The following is a 23,831-nucleotide window of genomic DNA, read 5'->3' as shown; positions in this document are numbered from 1 at the left end:
AGACCTGGAGAGATTTTAACACAATCGCTTTTAAGACTAGGTCGATCAATTTCATTGTAAGACATACTGTCTCCGAGCATATCGTCTCCATCTATGTACTTTATCTCCTGAACGAGCTTGGCTTTACAAGTTTTATAGTGTCTTTTTTAATTCTCTCTTCGTGTCATCCGCCTACCACACTTGCCACAACTTAGTATTTGACGGAATGGACTTTTAACACAATCGTTATTTTCATGTCTATGAGCATTATAGCTTTTATCAAAGTATTTGCTACAGTATGTACAATGTCCTTCAGATCGAGATCGATATTTGAGTATCGTACCTTCACTAGACTGTACGTACTCCATAATGGTTGAATAGCCACTAAAAGTATTTTTTAGGTACTTCGTATTTTTATGTATGAACATTCATCAATTATTTACGAAAAAAGATTATTTTTTTCTCATTTTGACTAAAAAACTCATGTTCCACGTAGTTTTACTACCCACCTTCATATTTCCTCGTATGTTATGTTGTAAAAGCAACCAAAATTGGTTGTAGGTTACGGAATGCTCACTCACGATCTGTTGAAAAATGTGTGCTTCCCTAGATCTCAAGAGGAAGAACATTGACCTTATTTAAAAATTAGTGAATAATATCATGGCCTAGAAAGAATCACAAGATAATCAATTCACAAATTAGCAACCATCATGTATCAGTTGTCTGTATATACAGTCTCTATTGTCTGTATAAGTAGACAATGTTTTGTGTGGGATGCGGGATGCTCCCTAACGATCGCAACAGAAGTAGGGCTTCGCTAGAACTCAAGGGGAAGGGAAATCTTCGTGTGTGATAGCTTTTCCCATTTGTTTCAAGACATAGTAATCGTCTGATTAATAAACTTTGGTTTTTGTGTGATTTCCACCTGTTAAAATTATTTTTTAAGTGTTGATTTGATAATATGACTTCGGAAATTTATACGAAACTCTGAATAAAATTACCTGTCTTAGACACCAAGGACAATACAGTTTGTCTTTCATGTTAATGCTTCTCAGCTGTCTCAAAGCATATTATTTGTCTGAGTAAAGTTATTATTTTTTAAATCCACCTGATAAAAATATTGTAAGTGCTGATTTATTGAAAGAATTTCACTGATTAAATGTAACTCTGAATAGAAATACATGACTCAGTAAGTAAAAAAATCTTTATGCAGAGATAGATCTCTCACAAATAATCAGGAGCACTCGGTGAAAACCATCAGATGTCTAGCCAGGAATAATCAGAAGCACCCGGAGAAAACCACCATAATATTGTCAAGAATAATCGGAAGCACATAGAGAAAACCACCACAAGTTTTCTTTGATATCATAAAAATACAGAAAAAAATATTTACTAAATAACAAATAAATTAATAAAAAAATTTAAATGACAAAATAAAATACAAAAAATACATAAAATTCTGGCTTGTACTAGAACTATATCTTTGCTCAACAATGTAGAACTGGTAGTATACCACATCTCTTGAAGAACACTGCATGTTATATAATGAAAGACTCTTGGGCTCAAGAAACTATACTATAGGTGGAAAGGATGAAGCGGTTCCTATGATTAAATGACAGGAACTTTGTTGATGTTTTTTTTATATATATACTATGACGATTTATTTTGATTGGGATGATGGGATGAAGGATTAAATAATAAAACTGAACACATAGGCTTTTAAAGAAAATGAGAATGGAGCTAACGATGTCTAGAAAACAATAGAGAATATTGTGAAGCATGCAAGATCATAGATTGCGGTTAATCTCTGACAACTTAAATGTGGAAACGATATCATAAAATGAGTGATATTGATTCAGCTCATGATAATATTGATGACAGCTACGATGATGATACCTTTACGTCTTTGATAGTGACACGAATGCGGAGATTTTAAGACAAATAATATTATTAATATAGAAAAGATGGAAGCCGTAGCACGCCGATCGTGACGAGAAACAAATATTGAATGATGCTGATGGTTTCGGGAAGACTGAAACTAATCGAAGTATCAACACCTTGAAAAGTGAGAATACACTCAAGCCTATATTCAGTAGATCATCCATACTTTGTAAAAATAATGGGCTCCTAAAAAGGAAGCAAGAAGACGATGAAGACACTTCGACATCATCGAAATCGAATTCATACGGTAATCTGGGTGAATGAGATGTCTTCTACGGAGATTGTTACAGTGACTCTAAGGCTGTTTACAAAGGCATAGACTGTGATGAAGCACCTAGAGCTGACAAGATCGAAGAATGTGGCGGTGTCCTGAGACCGAAACGATGGAAACGCCGTGATATATTAAATAAATCTGATCAAGCTTGTGATTATCGCTGGCTCGATGATGAAAGTAACCCTGAGGTTGGTGTTAAAACGGAAGACACTAGAGATCATAATATTTATTATAAACGTGCACGGAAGATGGTGGCAGAAGAGATTGATTACACATCATGGAAAGATCCAAACATTTTTTTTGACCGGCTAAGACTGATGGTGGCTTCTGTTCGTAGAGGAAACTACTCACATATCGAGGAAGTATCGTCCATACTTAAAGAACTCCGGAACGTTGGCTACATACAATAATCATTTGTTTAACTGTCATGTGTGTACTATTGAAAAATAAATGAAGTATTTATATTTTAAAAAAGTATGATTTATTTATTGTATTCTGATTTCCAACTAAGCATGTGTTTACGCTACTCCATGTGTGATCATTCCGTTTTTTCCTGTGTGTACCGTGTGTACGTTCCGATTTCCTGTGTGTACATTCCGTTTTCCTGTGTGTACTGTGTGTACATTTCGTTTTCCTGTGTGTACATTCCGTTTTCCTGTGTGTAATGTGTGTACATTTCGTTTTCCTGCGTGTAAATTCCGTTTTCCTGTGTGTACTGTGTGTACATTTCGTTTTCCTGTGTGTACGTTTCGTTTTCCTGTGTGTAAATTTCGTTTTCCTGTGTGTACATTTCGTTTTCCTGTGAGTACATTCCGTTTTCCTGTGTGTGAATTCCGTTTTCCTGTGTGTACTGTGTGTACATTAAGTTTTCCTGTGTGTACATTCCGTTTTCCTGTGTGTGAATTACGTTTTCCTGTGTGTACTGTGTGTACATTACGTTTTCCTGTGTGTACTGTGTTCATGGACTATATGACAGATATTGTCATGACTCGATCTCATGGTCTGAAGACGTTTGTGTTATATGTATAGATGACTTTGTACATGAACATGTTAAAGGTTAATCTAAATATCAAAAAACTAGACTTTCATGTAAAGCATAGCGGCACTGTATTTAATTTGTTGGTCAGGTATATTGACTTGAGTGATTTTCGTAGAGTGAATGATTAATAGACACCGCGAAAGGTTATGGAAAACAAAATATTAAGTATGTTTAATATTTTAGTTAGCTACTCCTGACACTGGTCAAGAATCGAACCGTGGACAGGAACTGATTTAATCAATTTGTAAATTAATAATTGATTTTTTCGGAGACTTTTGGAATTTATTCCCGCATTTCTAGCTAAATAGTTACATGATTTCAAGATGGAGGTCACCAAATGATTACTGCACTGTAGCGGGTTAGAATAAAACTATCATTATGGTACGACGAGTACACACAAGATGGTGTCCTCCAGCAGACGAAAACAAGATGATGACCATGACCACTAGCAGGCTGTAGGTACTCCTGGTAGCATGTACTAAACATAAAATGACGGATCCATGATGGACGTCAAGGTCAAAGTCAAAGATCAAGGTGAAGGACAAATTTCAAGGTCATGGTCAAATTTCAAGGTCAATGTCAAATTTAAAGATCAAGGTCAAATTTTAATGTCAAGGTCAAAGTTCAAGGTCTATGACAAAGTTTAATGTCAACAGTCGAGGTTAAAGGTATGGTGAACAGAAAATTATATTAACATGTTACCAGCACACTCTAGCAGACTACAACAAGATGATGGTCTTCTTCAGATGAAGACAAGGTGGCGGACATGACGTCATACCAGATGACGATGTGTACCTTGGTATTGGTGGTGTGAGGTCGGTCTAGGTAGCTTCCGTGGAGGAAGGATCGGTTGTATGCTCTTACCGGTTTCGAACCAAGGACGGGAATCGATATAATCAATCAGAATTCTAATAAGTTAATTTTTTGACGAATATTGGGATTTTTTCCCGATTTTATACCATAAAAATATGGATTTCCAAGATGATGTCTAAATTTCAAGATGTTGACCATAACGATAATTGCAACATTAATAGGATCTAATATGACGGACGCAACATAAAGTGTAACGATGACATAGTACTCAACCAAGATGGTGGGTGTAACGAAATATGCAACATTTATATAATCCAAGATGGCGAGCGTAACGATAACTGTAACAGTGGTTTTTAAATTTTTATTATTTAATTCGATTAATTAATTTTTTTAATGATTTTTAAAATTTTTCCCGATTTTCTAACATAAAAATTGCGGATTTTAATGATTGCGGGCGTAATGATAATTGCAACAGTTACGACTTAATACAAGATGGCGGATCCGTCTCGAACATGTAGTGCTATTATTACTTAAAATTTAAAAAAAAATCAAGTCCCGATATGCATGTTATTTTTTTATATACCATTTAATTCGCAGTCTCGTAAATGTCTCGATAGCCGAGCGGTTAAAAGTGTATGTTTTCCAACCTAGAGATCAGAGCTGTGCTGGTTCGAATCACAGCGCTTCCAATGTATTTTGCATAAAAAAATAAATTTGATATGTCGATAAGGACCATAATAGCTCTGGTAGGTAATGGAACATCGACCTTATGTGTTGAGACAGAGCGACGCTGGCGCTTTCTAGGAACAAACAACAGAAACAAAGTCGACGGTATTCAAGATGGCGGCCTCCAGCGGAACAGAAAAAATCAATATGGCGACAGAGACGAAAATTTCATCATAATGAGTGGGACGCTCGATTTAAAGATGGCGGATCTAAGATGGCGACCGTTACGTTGCATCCAAGATGGCGGATCCAAGATGGCGGATCCAAAATGGCATCGGGGTCAAGGTCAAAGGTCAAGGTCAAGGTCATACAAGATGGCCGCCGTGACGTCACAATCCAAGATGGCGGACCGAGAATCACAATCCACTCAATCCAGAGCCAGAAGCCAGGCGGGACCGGCTATCCTATACTACTACTTCATCGAGACCATCCTCTGTCTCCTGTAAATTCCTACACGTAATGCATGCCAATTTGCATCCCGCATGAATGTGCCCAGGGTTTTCCCTATGTCTATGCAGGTTTTACCTGGGCCCAACCTATCTCTAGTTATAGTCTAGATTTAAGTGTGAGGGGAGTTAGTCATGGCGCTAATCGCTGCCATGGCTGGCCAATCCCCTCCTAGCACATGATGCATGCGACCCTATCCCTGCATGGCTAATCCCAGCATGACTAGGCGTATAGGCTTCGGCCTGAGACGCACTTAGGTCCCTCCCTAACCCGGACCCCTCCAAAATACACTTAGTTTTAGTTAGATTAGGAAAAAAAATTTTTTTACAGCCAATCCCCTCCTCGAACATTTGTACCATGCCACCCCCCTTCCTAAAGGAAACTACTGCGGCAGCCTTCCTGCTGAAAGCGGTCCTACCAGCGCTTCTAAACCTAGCAACGCTTCTAAAACAGCATGTTTTGTGTGTCAACGAGTTCTTTTCTTATAGCGCACAGTATTGGGTCCCAAGAAGATAGTGTAAAAAATACATTCACCTAACTGCACGAGCCAAAGTAAAATACTATTCTGAATAAAATATTTATTTAAAAAATACAATGTCTGGAAACTGCCTGGGCAAGCACTGCTTGCCTTGCTTGCCCTGACGAGACGCCACTGGTGTAGAGGATAGTGGAGTCTATCCTGGAGGTCATTGAACCCACGATTTTTTCCGGTCTCTAAGTATTAGGTATATAGTTTGGATTTTAAAGAGTTTCTTCATCCATGAATAATTTCTCTCAGAAATTGATGGTTGGTTATTGTAAGTGATGGGTGTCGAATTTGGCTACACTGGCCTGAAGCAGGCTAACCTTACAAGGCTGAAACGAAAACTGCGATATAATGCGTGATCCGTATCAAGTAGAGATGGGCCAATGAAATCTTAAAATCCTCAAATACCATGAAATTCTTAAAATTCGAAGTATTAAATATTTGAGAGAAAAAAAAAATGAAATAAAAATATTATAGGAAATGAAATAAATAAATACATTAAACACTGATAACCCGTACAGTTTACTAGGTAAGTTTTTTCTTTATACCTATCGTGTTACCATTTTCCAAGATATTTTAGTTAATCTTAACATGTAATATCTAAGTAAAAAAAAGGGTGCGTTTACTTATGTACGCGCGTGAGAAATTATCTGTTTTGGCATCATTAAAAATAGTTTTTTATTTCATGCAAAATATTAATTACAACATAATAATAAAAGGGCTGGAAAAAGATAGTCAACACAGACAATAAAGTTCAGTTTAAATTTGAAAAATTAAATGAATAAAATTTAGAGAATAATAAATATATGACATAATTTGTACTTAATATTATAAGATTCTTAATTTTAAATATTTATTATAGATTATTTAATATTTTAAAAGAAAATAAATATATTTAATAATAAATTCAAAAATTTAACTTAAGTTTATTCATTTTTTAATTTTTTTTAATTTTCTTAATTTAATATTCACTTTTAATTTTTATCAAAAAGTTTTCATTAAATTTGTTAATTTATTTTTATAAATATTTATTACTTATTCAATTTAATAATAAATATTCAAAATTAATATTTTAATTTGATGTTCGATTTTAATTTTTATCACAAATTTTTTATTAAATGTTTTATTAAATTTATTTCTTTATTTTGTAAATATTATATACCAATAATAAATATTTAACATTAATAATTTAATAATATTTAGTATTAATTATATTAAATAATAATTTTTTAATTTATATCAATAAATAATACATACTGATAGTTAACCTCAATTATATTGGAGCACTTGAAAAAGTATATAAGAAAAATTTTTTTTTACTTATATTTACGAATAGAAAATAATATTAATCAAAATATTCAATTTAAATCACAACTGAATATAATTTATTAGCATATATATAATTCGCACTTGTATGAAACTAAAACACATGTTGTGAATGTAGAAACTATAAACATGTAAATAAATATTATAAATATGAAAATAGTGATTAGAGGCGACGAGCGTGCCAACATGCGCGACTAATAGAGGTTCTATTTCTATTTTGTTGGTAGCTTTTTTTCGAGACTTAATAAGCGGTTTAGCGTGCAGCTTCAACCTTTTAGTTTTGTGTTACAGTGATACGCGCGCATATTAAAATTTCACTCTCATAATTTTTTCATAACGCGCCTAAAGAAGTATAACTTCAAAAAAAGTAAAAAAAAAAAAAAAACCTACCACCGAGTTTTGAACCACGGACCTTCAGCATATTGACTCTAAGCCTACAGAAGGTTACGAGGAAAATGTGTATTATATTTGATGTAATACCAAAATATTGTGTTTTTTTTAAACCATAGAATTTACTCTTTACTATAACTATTTTAGTTTACCAAGATAAATTCCATGGTAATTTCACTATCATAAAGTTTCATTTGGCACACCAATACGTTTGCTATGTCCCCTAATGTGGGTTTATGTTCATACACGTGGGTCCGCCATCTTCCTGTGAAAATATCGTTACATGTTGCGCGCGCATCTTAAAATTTCACTTTCATCATTTTTTTTATAACGGCCTCAAGAAGTATAACTTCAAAAAATGTTATGATTCTGGAAACTTATTTCGTAAAACTAACACTTAAAGGGTTGAATATTTGTAAAGCATAGTTAATTTCTAGGGGCAGGCATTTTTCGCGAAAAAATATCTGACCGCCTATTATTAGACTGCAAAAAAGGAATACCCGCACCAGCGGTTCCTTCCTTGTGATTGGCGGCCGTCTGCGAGAGAAGCCGTTGCCTTATTTGACCCAGCCACTCAGGATGCGTTTGCTTCCGCACAGAATTACTGTAACTGGTGTTGTAACAATGGACATGTACCTAAAAGAAACTTACCGAATCACGAAAAACAGACAATGCTACAGTGTTATAATTTTCAGCTAGTCTCGGAATATTTTCGCTAAATATGCATGCCCCTACCAATCACTTATATAAATAAATCCCTTTTGGACACTGGAACGAGCGTAAAAGCGCAGAACGCAAACAACTGCCTTGTTACAAGAATTCGCCCACTCATGCTCTCTAAGTTTGCGTGGGTAGCTGTTCGCCTCCGCACACCAGCCAATGAAACGTTGAATTTTATGAGCTGTTAGTTAATTTACGTGGGTTTACGCTGAAGCGCAGGACCGGCTTCAGAGAAGGCTGAAGTTTATCACGGTCACGAGAAAAAAAACAACATTTTAAATCCAAGAACTGTGCTTTAACACATTAGTGGATGAAATTGTTAAATGACCGACGTGTAACTTCCAGGACAATGCATACAGAATTTCCCGTAACTCAAAGTCAAGACGAGAACAGTTAATTAAACACGATTCTGTATATATATATATATAGACTCGTGTTTATATATATATATGAACAAGAATCAAAAGTATTATAATCCCCGACCTACACCAAAATATTGGATACTGTGAATAAAAATTTTCGTTGCGCAATCAAACCGTGGCCACCTTCTCGCCCCTGGCGGGCCTTGAACAGAGTTTATGTTCCTTTGTTTTTCTTGTGTCTTGTGTTCCTTGTTTTTATTTTATTAAATGATGTTTTTTGGTTGGGCCCCCGAAATCAGGGGGCCTCATAAAAAAAAAAAAAACATGCAATATTTTTGGAGGGCGGACGAACGAGTACCGCGACAGTCCCGGAGTTCCGAGAGTGAAGGTGTGACATCAGAAAAGAGGGTGAGAGTTGAGAGACCCCCCTGAGAGTGGCGCGTCGCGGATTTGGACAGGATCGCGAGAGTGTGGCGACTGAGTGGCGCGCGACTCTGTGTGTGTGGACAGGCGCGAGGTAAGGGGCGAACCACTGCTGAGTCTAGCTCCAGTGAGGAGTGCGAACTGCGGAACTCGACAAACTTTGAGTGACTTGAGAATGAACATTTTTAAGTGCCAGTGATTTGTAATCGGATATTTTTTAAGTATAATTATTTATTAATGTAAATATTAGCACTTAATAAAACTGTAATAAAACTTAATTGGGCTATCACTTACGAAGACGTTGTCCACACACTAATTCGCAACATTATATAATATAAAACATAAATACATATAATTTCTTTGTGTGCCACTTATATATAGTAAATAATATTTATCATGTAAATACGTATGTATTGGCTTTTATCATATAGAGTCAGAGCAGTGCAATAACAAAAATACAAATTTAAAATTTTCAGCAAAATATTTTTCTATCGTTTGAACTGTTAAAGATAGGATACTAAAATGATAAATTCTTGAAGAAACTTTTATAATCTATAACTTCTTTTCTTATGAATTTTTCATATGATATGCTAATAATTGATAAAACAGGTCATATACACACACACACACATAAATGCCTGCAAAATAAAATATTTTACCTTGGACGCCTCATTTTTATAAAATAAAGTTTTTAAACTTTGTCTTATTAAGTTTTGTTCCACCAAAATCTGTTCAAAAACAATAGAGTCTTTAAAAGCGCCCCGAATTTCTGTTTAATTTGTGGCGCAGTAGCTATAAATTTGCACCACAAAGCTTCTAGTCGTAATGGGGTTAATTCTAGTATTAATAAATCATTAATAAATATAAAGGAATGAAGCTGTGTGGGCTACTGGTATTCATGAAAGTTTTTCTATGAAGATCCATAAAATGACCATTTATTGTGTAAGATAGAGAAAATGATTTATAATTTTTACATTGTATATAAAATTAAGAACACTCGCAGCCACGCTACCAAGTAAATCTCCAAAACATCTTCATTATTAAAATATTATTTAGCTGCATTTTATTTGAAATTTTATCACGTTAGTTTGTAGTTGCCTTTCTTTATCATAATAATTATATATTTTACATGGTGTTCATTTCACTAACATAAAAACCGGTTTAAATTTATAATTTTAGTCCTGCCGTATGTATATGTGAATATTCGATGTAGATACGAGCGAAGCCTAAAATTTATAACTTTTGTTCCTTGGAACTGACGTTATTGGCATTCACACAAATTATAAAAATAATTTAAAATGATTAAGACAAAACGTAATATGGACATGAAAACATTATTTTTTTTTACTGATGAGAGTTTTCATTGATAAACAACAAAAAGACTGCAGAATTTTAAAGAAATCTTAAACATAATTGTAAGTTACAACAGAATCGTTTGTGCCACTGTGATATCCACTATTTAACCTTCTCAGACTGACCAAAGAGCAACGTTAACAACAACAAAAATACTCTTGAAACTGCCAGTTTCTTTGTACATAAATAACAATTTTATAAATATTAATAAATTTATTTTACGTTATTATGGTGCAAAGCCTTTTACTCGTTAGGATGCCAAATACGTGTGTTACAGTTATGAATGTTGAGCTGCACGTGAGAAAAGTATTAACACACTGTAAGCGACACACCAGTGACCGACCACAACACTGGTAAGCAAAACACACACATAATAATATGAAACTTAATTAAATTTTAGAGAATAGAATAATAAATAGTAACTAAGTATTAGTATCTAAAATAAATTTAAAAAATGTGAGATTTTGGGTTTACTTAAATGTACTTAATATTAGCGAAATGTAAGTCATTGCCACATAAACAAATCAAAACATTAACGTTGTAAAATACGTAATATCATAGTACATGCAACTTACAAGTACTCTATGACACAATACTGAACAAGGACGCCGTTGTAGATACTGCAGCAAGGAGTTTGTCCTGAGAAAGAATGCTAGACAACACGAGAAGAATGACTGTGTTGAAAACCCACTCTGAAAAATCATAAGTTGTTTTCGCGGTAGCATATCGTGTACGGGAAGGGCGAGAGAGAGAGAGGGAGAGAGAGAGAGAGAGAGAGATTAATAAGACATGGCCGATCCTGTAAAGTCGAGCCCACTTACGAGATACAGGTCAATGATAGAGCTACTTTTCTTAAGAAAAATTTGCACATAATTATGTTCATAGAACTCCTGGTCTCGACAAAGAACTTTAATTGAAGTAATTTTATTTTAAGGAAGAATGAAGACAATAGAAGTATCATTACCATGAAAAGTGAGAATACATTCAAGCCCATCTAAAATAGATCCTTCAGGAAGTTTTTATACGTCGAAGAAGCTTCGATGTCACAGATCTTATATTATAACAGTAATCCTGGTGAAGACACTGACTTCTACGATGATGGCGAGAATGGCTTTGAGGCTGGTAACAAGATCAAGTACTGTGAAGAAGCACATAAAGCTGCCATGATCAAAGACCGTGGTGAAGACATGAGACGCAAATGATGGTAACGATGCTATAAAATATATAATATTGATGAAGCTTACGATGTTCAATGGGACTATAGTAATCATAAAAAAATTCATCTTCAAGAAGATGACAGCAGCAGAAGTCTTTTATTGTTCATCATGGGAAAATCCTAACTTATAAGTCGATCGTCTGAGACTACTTGAAGCGGGTGTGTCTTCAGAGTTCGTACATGCGCCTTCCTTCCACCCCTCTCCTCACGTCATTATACTCCTCTCCTACCCCCTCCCTCTCGCCAATAATTTTTTACAGGTGAATTCTCATGTGTCTGGTGTGCGGTGCGCTGTTTCCCCTTAATTTCCCCTCCGCGCATGCGCCATTGTGTTAGGCTCTATTATTTAAGGGCTCGCAGAGCTCATTGGAGCCTCTTATTAACTGAGTTTTAGTAGAAACAACATGTATTGTTGTTGCCGTTCTGTCAGATTTAATCACTTCATAGCTGTTGGTCGTCATAATGTTTTGTAAATTTGTATCTGTTAAATTTTTGTTCGGGCACGTCTGACAGAACTTTACTTAAATTCACTTTGGGAAATAGACGTGCTGGTGTAGCGGGGTTGAGAACTCATGTCTAAAGGATCATCACTTTTAATAATTTTGAATTTATGCTAGCCAGCTTATAACCTTTAGCAACGACGACCACGGTGAATAATTCGCGTGTACGGCCATGCAATCTCTAGTCCGCCGCGTCGAATGAAGTACTGTCAGGTTTGGTAGAGTAATAAACCTTCGTGTAACTTGTACTTTGTCTCGGTTTGTACGTCAATGCTTGAATTTTTGAGAGTCATTGTTTGTAACCGAATTTGTTGGGCTTGCGCGCTTAATTGGGTGCGCAGTTTTTTTGGGGCGTTTAGTCCTTTTACCTTGGTCGTGGTGATTTGCTTTGAACTAGACCCGGGAATGCATGTGTCATAACGGTTTTTTTGTTGTATATTTGGCGTATGTAAATTGATCATTATTGTATTACGTATCTAATCAGTTTCTTGTTAATTGCTTGTTCGAATACGTATAGAGTTTACTAAGCTATAAATGGTTTTGCTATTTTGGTTATACTTATTTGTTTTTCTCTCATACCACGTAAGGGTTTCCTCCACAGTGTAGCTACTCATTTCCTATCCAGCTAGGAACTTCGCATTAACGTGAGGTGTTATACATCGAGTTTGTGGTCTCTTGCGAATTCCGTATCCCAAGGGGCTGCATACTGATGGCTTCACTTAGGTCAGAGAACTGCTTGCACCTCTACGAAGTAGCCTTCATACTCAAGGAACTGAGGGTAACTTGCTACATATAATAATGTGATGTTTTTACATGTATTTGTATAAAATTAAAATGTAAATTATATATTGACCTTAAAAAATGATTGTTTTTCCCCCTCGATTTTTATATCTAACTAAATTGAAGTTTTTGTAATATAGCACCTTTTTCTAAATGTTCTTCCAAATGTGCTTATTTTTTCTTAACATGCTTCTAAATGTGCTTTGTTTTGAATATGCTTAAACATTTGCTTTCTCTTTTTATTATGTCTCCGAATGGCTTCCTTTTCGCTGATTGTGCTTCCATTTGTATTTACATTTTGAATGTACTTTTGGTCGTGTTTCCTTCTTTTAATTGTGCTTCTGATTGTGATTACTTTTTTTTTTTGCTTCCGATCGTGTTTCCTTTTTTTATTGTTGATTCCTTTTGTGGTTATTTTTTTTATTGTGCTTTGATTGTTCTTCCTTTTTTTTGTTTGGGCTCCCGATGGTGCTTCCTTTTCTTTGTGCTTCTGATTGTGCTTCTACTTTTCCAACTGTGGTACATCTGTGCTTCTTTTTTTAATTGTGTTTCCGTTTGTGCTCTTAATTGTGCTTCCGATTGTGCTTCCTTTTTTGATTGTGCTTTCAATTGTGTTTCCAATTCGCTGATATTTCTCCCAAATGTGTTTCCTTATCATTTATTGTTCTTCCACATGTGCTTCCATTTGTTGATAGTGCTTCTGATATTGCTTCCTTTTATGATAATGCTTCTATTTGTTATTCCTTTTTTATTGTGTTTCCGAATGTGCTTCCTTTACCTTGTTTGCGTTTTAGACTGTGCTTCCTTTTTTAAAAGTGCATCATTTTATTTATTTATTTTTTAGATTGTGTTTCCTTTGTTAAATTGATTCGTTTCCGTTGTTTGTCCTTTAGATGTGCTTCCTTTATAAACTGTACTTCGACATGACTGTAATCAGATCATGATTGACCTCGTGATTCTGAGCTAGCTGCCTAGTGTAAACGTCTGATATTGGACTTGGGCTGTTTAAAATGTTCGCCGAGTATCGTTGAAAAATACCTCTTGGTTTGAAGACGCTTGGCCTATACACCTAACATTATACAAGATTTGATTGGAAAGTATTCAATGTATCCAAAAAATTTACTTCATTGGTAGGAACAGCGACAGTGTATTTATTTCATCGCGAAAGGTATCTTGTAAAATGTCTTTTTCCCAGAGAGAAAGATTCATAAACTCCACGAAAAGTAATAGGAAACCGAATTAATATTTATTTTAAACTTAGTTTACTTTTATATCTGGTCTTGAATCGAACCATTGATAGATTTCAAACGAATCAATAAAACTTTTAACTGGCGATTTTTTTATGGTTTTTGGAATTTTTTTACAAATTTCTATATTAATAGTTAGAGGATTTCAAGATGGTGTCCGAATTTCAAGATAGTTGATGCCACATTAATGATTAATTTCTGCACTCTATTGGCTTAGAATTAAACTAATACGGCCAAAACAAACTCTAGTAGATGCCTCATGTACTATGTGATAATAGCACTCGTATGGATTACTGAGAACCCAAATAGTAGCAGCAATCTCTAGCAGGTGATATGTAATAACTATATCTTCTTGTAGCAAGTTCTCAAAATAATAATGGCGACCACACCCTCTAGTGGGTAATGCTTTTATTTCTTTAAAAAAAAATCTAAATATGTGTTACGTTTTATTAACCGTATTTAATTCTCGGTCTGGTGAATTTCTCGATAGCCATGCGGTCAAAGGCATATGTTTTTCAAACCAGAGGTTCGAGCTGTCATGGCTTGAATAACCGTGTTTCCAATGTATTTTGCATAAAATAATTAAATATAATATGTCGATGAGGATCACAATAACATTGACATGTAATGGAAAATCGACCTTATGAGCATGAGACAGAGCGATAATGGCTCTCTCTAGGAACAAACACCAAAAACCAAGATGACGAAATCCAAAATGTCGGCCATAAGCAGACGACATAAAGATGGCGTTCGTACTGGAAATTGCAACGTTCTAGAATCCAAGCTGGTGGCCATAACTAAAAGTGCAACAATGCATTCATGTGTGTCGAAGATGGACGGTGTAACGAAAAGTGGCATATTCGGGGATTGGGACATTCGATTTCAAGATGGTGGAATTCAAGATGTTGACTAGGGTCAAAATTCAAGGTCAAGGCCAAAGTTTAAGGTCAAGGTTAAAGTTCGAGGTTAAATTTAAGGGAAAAGTAGAGAACAAGGTTTAAGGTCAAGTTGAAAGTTCAAGGGCAAAGTTCAATATCATATACAAAGTTTAAAGTTTAAGATCAAAAGTCAAGGTCAAGTTAAAAGTTTAAGTTTATAGTTCAAGGTAAATTTCATAGATCAAGTTCAAGGTCAAATTTTAAGTTCAAATTCAATGTTCAAGGCCATGGTTAAGTTTAAGGTCAATTTCAAAGTTCAAGTTCAAGGTCCTCCAATATTGCTGCTGTGACGTCAGAATTAAATATGGCGGAAGGTCATTTGCTTCTTAATCCTACTCCTGTGCCAGTACCATCCAATAAATACTACCGATTGCATTACACATATCTCAGTCCAATAACTACTTTTAATGCAGTCGTTAATTTTATAGTTGCATGGGTACCTTGCACTCAATCTTTTAGAAGTTTCACTCCACACAAGTTAGTGTACACATGATTTGTCACTCTGCTGTGATACCTCCCACAGTCTAATTATTTGGAACTTCCTTGCGTGCCTGGTCATCCATAATCTTGTTAGAGATTATTTCTCTTCTTCTTGCACCAAATTCTGAAATATTTATCAACTTTTTTTCTGTTGTACAAATTAACGCACCCTTACAGAAGCAGCAACACCTTACTGTCAACAAAAAATTTGTAAACAACTTGTACTTAAATGTAGGTATCTTGAAAGTCCCCATTTAAATACTTTAAACATCGTTTTGCTCATTTGAGTGCAAAATATAGAGTTACAATTTTTATTCACACTCGCAATTCAATAAAAATAACCGACTAAAGCCAAAGAATGACGAAACATTTGAGTGTCTATCTTATGCTGGAAAAATCCTATAAAGTATTGAGTACTTAATTATGTGTGTTTCATGTAACATATAGAAATATCTGAATTAAAAAAAATAGTACAATCCAAATTACGAATTCATCTCACCATTTACTTGTGGATAAACGTTTTATACAAGGCTGACATAATACAGTGGTGTACTAGTCTCGTAATCAAAAGCGGTGTTTATGAGCTTATTTTTAGACAATGTAAGGGGAATAACTTCAGATTAGTTTTCATGAAATTTTAAACAATACAATTTTTTTCTTAATAACTAAAACATTGAATATAGTCTGTTTGACGGGTCCGATTTAAGTCACACGATGTGAATTTTTCTAGCGTCGAATGTATGAATGAACCAAGCACCTTGACCTTAATTAATGATATTACTATTAATAGCTCTACGGTTACCTTGATTTGTAGTGTTCCACATTATTTTAGTTTTAATTCATTCAACAAGTATCTTTCTTGAATAGTAGTTTTTTCATTTTTTCAAATTATTTTTATTTACTTTCAGGATAGTTAAATATCTTTCCACAAAAATAACACACTGCCATTCAATTTAAATTATTTAATATTTATATAAAAATTAAATGATTTTCTTAAATTTACATAATTACATCTAATTTACATAAAAGGTTAGGATGAGAATGTTTGTATTAGGTTTTTTCTTGTGACCCAAGTGTGTTTATTAATTGAGCATATTGCTGATGCACAATTGTTTAGGCTTCAATTTATATTTAATCAATATGTCTGTATATATAGTAACCTTATAGAAGCTATATATAGTAAATAAATAAGTAAATACTTGAGATAAAATATTGATAATAAAGCACATACCCAACAGAATTTTAATTTTTTTTGTATTGAAATGAATATTTTATTCGTCAAAAACAGATAGGGGAAAGCCGTACAAAATGACATAGGCGGGTACAATGGCACACTCGCTTTTCTCCGAAACCAAAGAAAATTAGTTCCGAAAATGAAGTGTAGATAATAGTTTGGTTATTTGTTGCAACCTGTTGCGTAGCCAGTGGTGTCCGTTGGGCCGCGTGAGGTGGACACTTGTTTGTTTGATATTTGCAGTCACGAGTTTTACTCAGATGGATTTTGTTTCTCCGCAAAACTAAGTACTTTTACATTTTAATTTCTTTTATTGACTTGAGTTAGTTGTAAACTTACTAAATAACTTTGAAAATGTGTTGAAATCTCAAAATTCATACAATAATTTTAGTTATTATTTTATAATATTTGAAGTTAAAAGGTGGACAAAATGGCATACCTGTTGTTCGGGTAAAATGGCATAGTAAGTTGTTTGACCCATCTATTTTTTTTCTAATAATGTAAGAAAATGCCTCGCAACTATTCTAGAAATAAAGACCGACAGGGTTGGGATAATTCCTTCATGGAAAAGGCTATTGAAGCTGTGAAAAAAAAATAAAGATATGGGTTGGTTGATGGCTCCCAAAGTGTTTAAAGTATCACAATATACTCTTAGAAGACATGCACTGGAACAAAATAAATCTTTCCTCCAGCAAAAGAAAGGTATGGGTATCTACCTACTTAATATTTTTTAGACTTTCGTGGCTTGTTAGCATGATAAAAGCGCATTTAATCGAGTACCTTATTGTTTTAGACATGGGTAAGTATAAGAGTGTTTTAACATATGAGATGGAACGAGAGCTGGTTAACATATTAATCTAACGGAAACGATGTGGTTTGGATCGACACGGAAGGAAGTTCTGGGATTAACTTACCAATTTTCAGGTGTGAATAATATTCCTAATAATTTTAATGAAGAAAAGAAAATGGTTGGTAGGATTTCAACGCAGACACCCGGACATACGTTTAAGAAACCCAAAAGCTACTTCAGCTGCGAGAGCCCAAGACTTCAACAAGCCACAAGTAGCACTGTTTTTTAACACCTACCAAGACATAATTCAGAGCAATAACATTTCTCCGCATAGGCTCTACAACGTCGATGGGTCTGCTTTATCAACAGTTCTGAGACCCCAAAATGTGTTTGCTTCTACTGGGCGTAAGCAGGTTGGGGCTTTAACTAGTGGTGAAACGGGATCTCTATGACAGTTGTTTGTTGCATGAGTGCAAATGGTCATTTTATCCCCCCGTGCTTAATTTATGCAAGAAAAATCATGAAACAGGTATTGATAGATGAAGCTCCAACCGGTAGTTTGGGCATTGCACAAGAATCAGTTTGGATGACAAAAGCTGTATTTCATAAACGGTTGATGCACTTTCTGTCGCATGTGTAGATGTGCCAAAACAGACGAAGAGATTTGTTTGTGAACTCTGCATAGTGAAATAATTCCATACTGATTTCCAGTACAAATATGGTATGCCATTTTTTCCGCACCACGTACGTCATTTTACCCACTTAGGGCGAACAAAATGGTTTCTATCCAAGATTTTAAAATTTTTCATAATTATTTTGCTATTGATATACGTTGATTGATCTCTATAATTTTAATTAAGCATGAACCGAGGAGTATAAAGCCGCATAAAGTGTTAAAAATTAATAGTAAATAAACATTTGATGACTGATTTTACAACTAGTATGTCATTTTGTACGCCCTTCTACGACGGTCAATTATGGTATAGGCTAGGTTAATAGATTTTTTAAATTTATATTTTTATTAGCATTTAAGAAATTCACAAAATGTGCAGGTTATTTGTAAAAACATTGAGATTTAAATTACTGAAAAAATTATATAAATTAAGAGTAGCTACAGAAAAAAATACTCACATTTACGCCAGCGCACAGAAACACACTATAATTAAACATTTGATTGAAATAGTTTATACATGAAAATGGTTTTAATGCATAACGAATGCAGCTCAAGCCTTAAAAATCAGTCAGCTTAGAAATAGGTAGCAAATAATTAAATCAGACTGTTACGCAGGTTGGTACTGCGTAACGAGGAAACTCGCCCCTGCGGGCTAGTGGGATACCACCCACTGCACGGACTCGGCGCGCGAATTTCAATTGATGCGCGTTGGATAGCAGATCCTCGGGTCCACTCGTGCCGAATCGCCATTGATCGGAGCACGTGGATGTGGTCGGAAGTTTCCGAGCCGCGTTTCCGATTCAGGATGTCCAGAATATTCCTCGCTGTTTTAGTATGGAGCGCAGCGAGTATATAAGCAGGCTGCTAGCACGAGTTCCACAGAGTCTTCTCTCAACCGGCTGCGTGAATAATGCGGTGACCACGACCCGCACCTTCGATCATCGACGCCGAAAGGCTGCCCGCTGAGGTCTTCAAGCTGCGCACGGATGCCGAAAAAGGCGGTAAGAGAGGCCGCAAATTATACAAGTCAGTTACGGACTTGGTAATAATTCCGTGGTAGCCCAGAAACAATTTGCAAGTTGGCACGGGACTTCGGAAGTAAAAAGTATGTGTCGGACTTTGCAGTAAAATGACCAAGGGGAACATAGAAAATTCCGGCGAGGGTCATGAAGTGGTTTGCGACTAGGAGCATAACAGAGTTCTGCTCAGCAATACTTTAAAAACAAAATATATTTTCTCGTTCTATTAATACGGTGAAAATAAAAGGTGCTACTACTTGATTAAAACATTAAGGGCGTAGTGCAGTGGCATTAGCGGGGCTACCAGTCGTGGCGTTTAAGACTACCAATGAACATAAACAAGGAGGTAAATTTTTAATGAAAAACTGTTTTAAAATAATTTCAAGCAACAGCATGTTAGGTGATTTGTCTCCAATTCTCTGCACTAGTATAGTGTTCGTTTTATTACCAAATAGTGTGAATTAAGAGCCGGCGAAAATGTGCAAGTATCAGGGAATCAGCACGGCGGCAGAGGTAGAATAAAGAAATTCGCTCCGTCGATGTTTCCGGTCCGACTGGGGTGATCAGGTCAAGGATCAACGGAAATAAAAAAAAAAAAACACTCGCCGCTATCACTTAAACGACACTGAAGATTTTAGCCAATTTTATTTGGGGAGAAGTGTTGAAATTTAAATTGTGTTAGAAATATCTCGTTCCTAAGTCTCTGGTACTGTTAAAACAATGTCTAATTTTGATCTGTAATTGAAGGTTTAAGTATTTGTATTAAAAATAATTTGTAATTATAACTAAAAGAAAAGGGTCCAGTTAGAATTATTTATTGAGGAATAATTCGTGTGGTTATGAGAAAATGTTTAAAAAGTAGTGAATGGTACGTAATTTTGTATAAATTTATTTCAGGTGTTTTGTTGGTAATCGCTGGAACATGAATTGTAGCAGTAATGTGTAACAGCCAACATAATAAGAAAATTTATATTAATGTATGAGGATTATATGTGTTTGTATAATGTGTGAATAAATCTCTGTACATGCCGTACTAAATATGTGTTATACATTGCTCTGTGTTTCCTTAAGCTCTTGTTGCCATTCTAATTTCCAACGACTAGGTAACAAGACTTAGTTAAAAATTATTACATATAATAATGAAACATTCATACTTACATTTAATGTAAGCAGGAAAAAATCCAAAGTAAACAGAATCGCAGTAATTGGTGTGAAGGTTACCTGCAACAATCATTCAATTGCATATAATTATCGAGAACACATTAAATACTTGACTATAAAGCACACTAAAGTTACGAATTTACTACATTTCCCAAAAAGACACTTGCCCAGAAATGTAATTGGTTGACATTTCCCCGTAAAGAAAGGTTTACAAGAGACATGTAATGACTAGTACTGTAAACAGTGACTCTCTTTATTTTTTCAACATGTGACATTTCCATGAGAACCAGTTATAGAAAGATATAATTAAGGAAAGATAAAGAAAATTAAATATCAAAGCCAATATAAAATCCTTATTAAAAATAGACAAATTTATCGCAAATCGAGCCTTACAACGTTTATTTAAAATTATGCAATATTTGAGGTCTTAAAAATTGTTTCTATTAAAATGTTATTTTATAAATAATAATTTTATATGAGTTTTAAAAAAAAGCTGAAATATTACTCTAGGTTCCAAGAAATAAAAATCATTTTGCCCGGGGAAGTATATTTTATAAGACATAGTGAATGGAAAAAACCTAGGCAAAGTCTGCGATAAACCACCTGCAAAGGGAAAGAAAATTCAAGAGATTTTCGTTACAAGAGGCTTTGTAAATATTAATAAAAAACTGTCGGCAATGGGAATGGAAGAAATGTCATGAAAGAAACAAGAAATAATCTACAGAGATAGAATGCAGAGATACTATATACCTATATATACACTTAGATTTATGCTCATGATTAGAGACCTGTGAATTTCGCGGATTCAATTACCTCCAGGGTAGACTCCAATATCCTCTACACACTCGGGCAAATGCCAACTGTTCATTGGCTGTTGACTTGCGAGTCGTCTCGACTGGGTGGTCTGTGATTCGACATTTCTATGATTGAGGGTTTCTAATTGGCCCTCAGTCCTCCAGATTAACAGAGAACCAATGACAGAAGCAGCACTAAGGTATAATTATTTGAATTTTAGCATAACACGAAATGAATCCGCGAAATTCATGGGTCTCTACTCATGATTGATTTTATTGCGAATTGCCTTAGGGGAGGTCAAAAAAATAACACAGTGAGGTTGAGACTGGGGAAATAAATCTGGCCAAGAGATAAAAATGAACCATTTTAGACTTTCACAAGTTTATCCGCCAGGCTATAAAAAATACCGGGTGATGTTAGCTTACAACACTTGGTGTTTACTTACTGATCAAGTGGAAATGTGTTAAATTCCTTTCAAATAATTTTTTTACGGCCTGTGAAATCATTTTAAAGGTTATTAAGTAGACACCTTAAAAAGGTCTAGATATTTATATAGATATTTATTATATTTGACTAATAAATGACAGAGAAACGTTCAATATTCTATACTTATAATTAAACTCTTAGAGTTGATAAGTCTGTACATTGAATACATTTGAATTCGAAACTTCTAGGATTGACTACTTGTATTATTAAGAATTTAAAAAAATCAGTTTTTAATAATTTTATCTGCTTGTTTGTCTGTTTGTTGGTCAGATTGTTTCGGCATCACTCGAAAACTACTTGATGATTTCAATAAAATAGTTTTTTTTTTTTTTACAAAGGTCTTCGGTTTACTTAAGTTACTAGGCTACATATAATTTTAAAAAATCTCTCCATAAGGAGTTGAAAAATGGGTAAGTATATTTTCAAGATGATTAACTTTGTACATCTTCAAAGCTAAGCATGATAAAACATAATTGGCACAACCAACCATAATTGGCCATTTGGCAAAATTCAACTTCTAAGGGGCGAAATGGCTTTAAATATGGTTTAAAAATAAATAATTATATCGCCTAAGTTGATCAAGCCACAAAAAAGTAATTAAATACCAATAATAAACTTATGAAATCTATCAACTAAAGTTTTACCATTTATCGTTATTCTATCTCTAAGGAGTGAGAAAGGGAGAAATATGGTTATAAAATAAATAATTATATATCTGAATACAACTTCGTATAACAAAATATTTTGGGTTCCAATAATAAATATACAAAAACTATGAAACACAATTTTTACACTTTGCGAGGGTAAAATAATGGGTAAATTTGGTTTTAAAGTAAATGATAATATCTTTGAATTAAAACAAGGATAAGAATAAATATTGAGCACCAATAATAAACGTATGAAAATTATTACTACTTATTTCACCAGTTAATAATGTATTTCATCCACTTATTGTTGAAAAAGTGGTTATTATGGTTTGGAGATAAATAATTATTATTTCAAAGCTAATCAAACCATTGGAAATTTTTTTTTTCAATAATAAACATACAAAACTACCAAAAATAATTTTACCATTTAACGAAATTCATCTCTAAAGGGGGGAAAAGTAGCTAGTACCTATTGTTTTAAAAAGAAAAAAAAAATACTTTTGTACTTATTGTAGCGTCCCGGGACCACATGAGTCCCGACAGACTACAAGACTGCGAGAAAGTCGAAACAATGTTTATAAGTCAGGGTGGGCTCTAGTACCCACAGCGCAGAGCACTAGAATAGGTCTATTATAAAGTAAATAGCAAAAAATTGTCAGTTACTTTTCAGATATGTTGATACAAAAACTTAAAAAACAGCAACAGGAAAACATACCAACAACGTGAGTAAATGATATACAAAAAATTTAAACAGTTAGAAAAATTTACAAGCCATGGTACTTAAATTCGCATGGCAAGACCAGGCCAATAAGAACCTGCCAAATGCAAATACAAAACAGGGCGAATTCCATACACGTTAATATACTTTGTATCTGCAGCAATTATTGACGCATTAAATTTATGAACATTACGCCACTAGGAAATATTAAAAGTATGTTTACAACAGTTTACATTTACGATGCACGCATTAGTTTACAACTACTTTACGTTTACGTTTATTGTTCCACGGCATATTAAAACAATATACATCAAGTAAAGATACATAAAAAAAAGAGCGTGTACTGCTCAAAGGTAATATATTAAATAAACATACCATGTCGTGTTTGCTTTGACAAATGCTAGCGTCACTAGAGTATTAAAGTTATGAACAAGCTTGTACACGCAGCACGCACAAAAGAATCGCGACAGGCACAAGATAACCTGCACGGCATTACAATGAACAGAGCAAAAAAAATACTAAAAGCAATAAATGATTGTTGTTACAAGAAAAATTAAAAAGAAACCAAAATAAGTTAAACATACCGAAAATCTGGCGTCCAAGACACACTTACTCCTTGCATGGCCTCGTGGTCGTTCGTCGACCTCAATGCACAAATATTACATTAATTCTTCAAAATACAAAATTTATACAATTAAATGAAGATGATGGTGCTATCGCTTGGTGCTTCCTTCACGACTTGCCTAGGGGTTACTTGCCTTCCCAGAAAATGAAGCTGAAGATTAGTGTTCCGGATTTTCTGATGCTTAGCCTTGATGCACGGAGATT

The 23,831-nt window shown here is 34.5% G+C and overlaps 1 protein-coding gene across 5 annotated transcripts in view; it reads right to left on the bottom strand.

Moving 5' to 3' along the window:
- Positions 1-23,831, bottom strand: part of LOC134542610 (uncharacterized) — a 668,259-nt gene that overhangs the window by 32,746 nt on the left and 611,682 nt on the right. For all 5 annotated transcript variants that reach the window (XM_063386987.1, XM_063386988.1, XM_063386990.1 and 2 more), the window contains exon 5: positions 20,355-20,417. In XM_063386987.1, the coding sequence (XP_063243057.1) occupies positions 20,355-20,417 (63 nt within the window). The remainder of the gene's footprint in view (positions 1-20,354; positions 20,418-23,831) is intronic.

Source organism: Bacillus rossius (genome assembly GCF_032445375.1).
Source record: "Bacillus rossius redtenbacheri isolate Brsri chromosome 9 unlocalized genomic scaffold, Brsri_v3 Brsri_v3_scf9_1, whole genome shotgun sequence".
In the NCBI taxonomy this organism is placed as follows: Eukaryota; Metazoa; Arthropoda; class Insecta; order Phasmatodea; family Bacillidae; genus Bacillus; species Bacillus rossius.
Note: the sequence above shows the minus strand (reverse complement) of the source record. Positions and strands in the feature narration are given on the sequence as shown.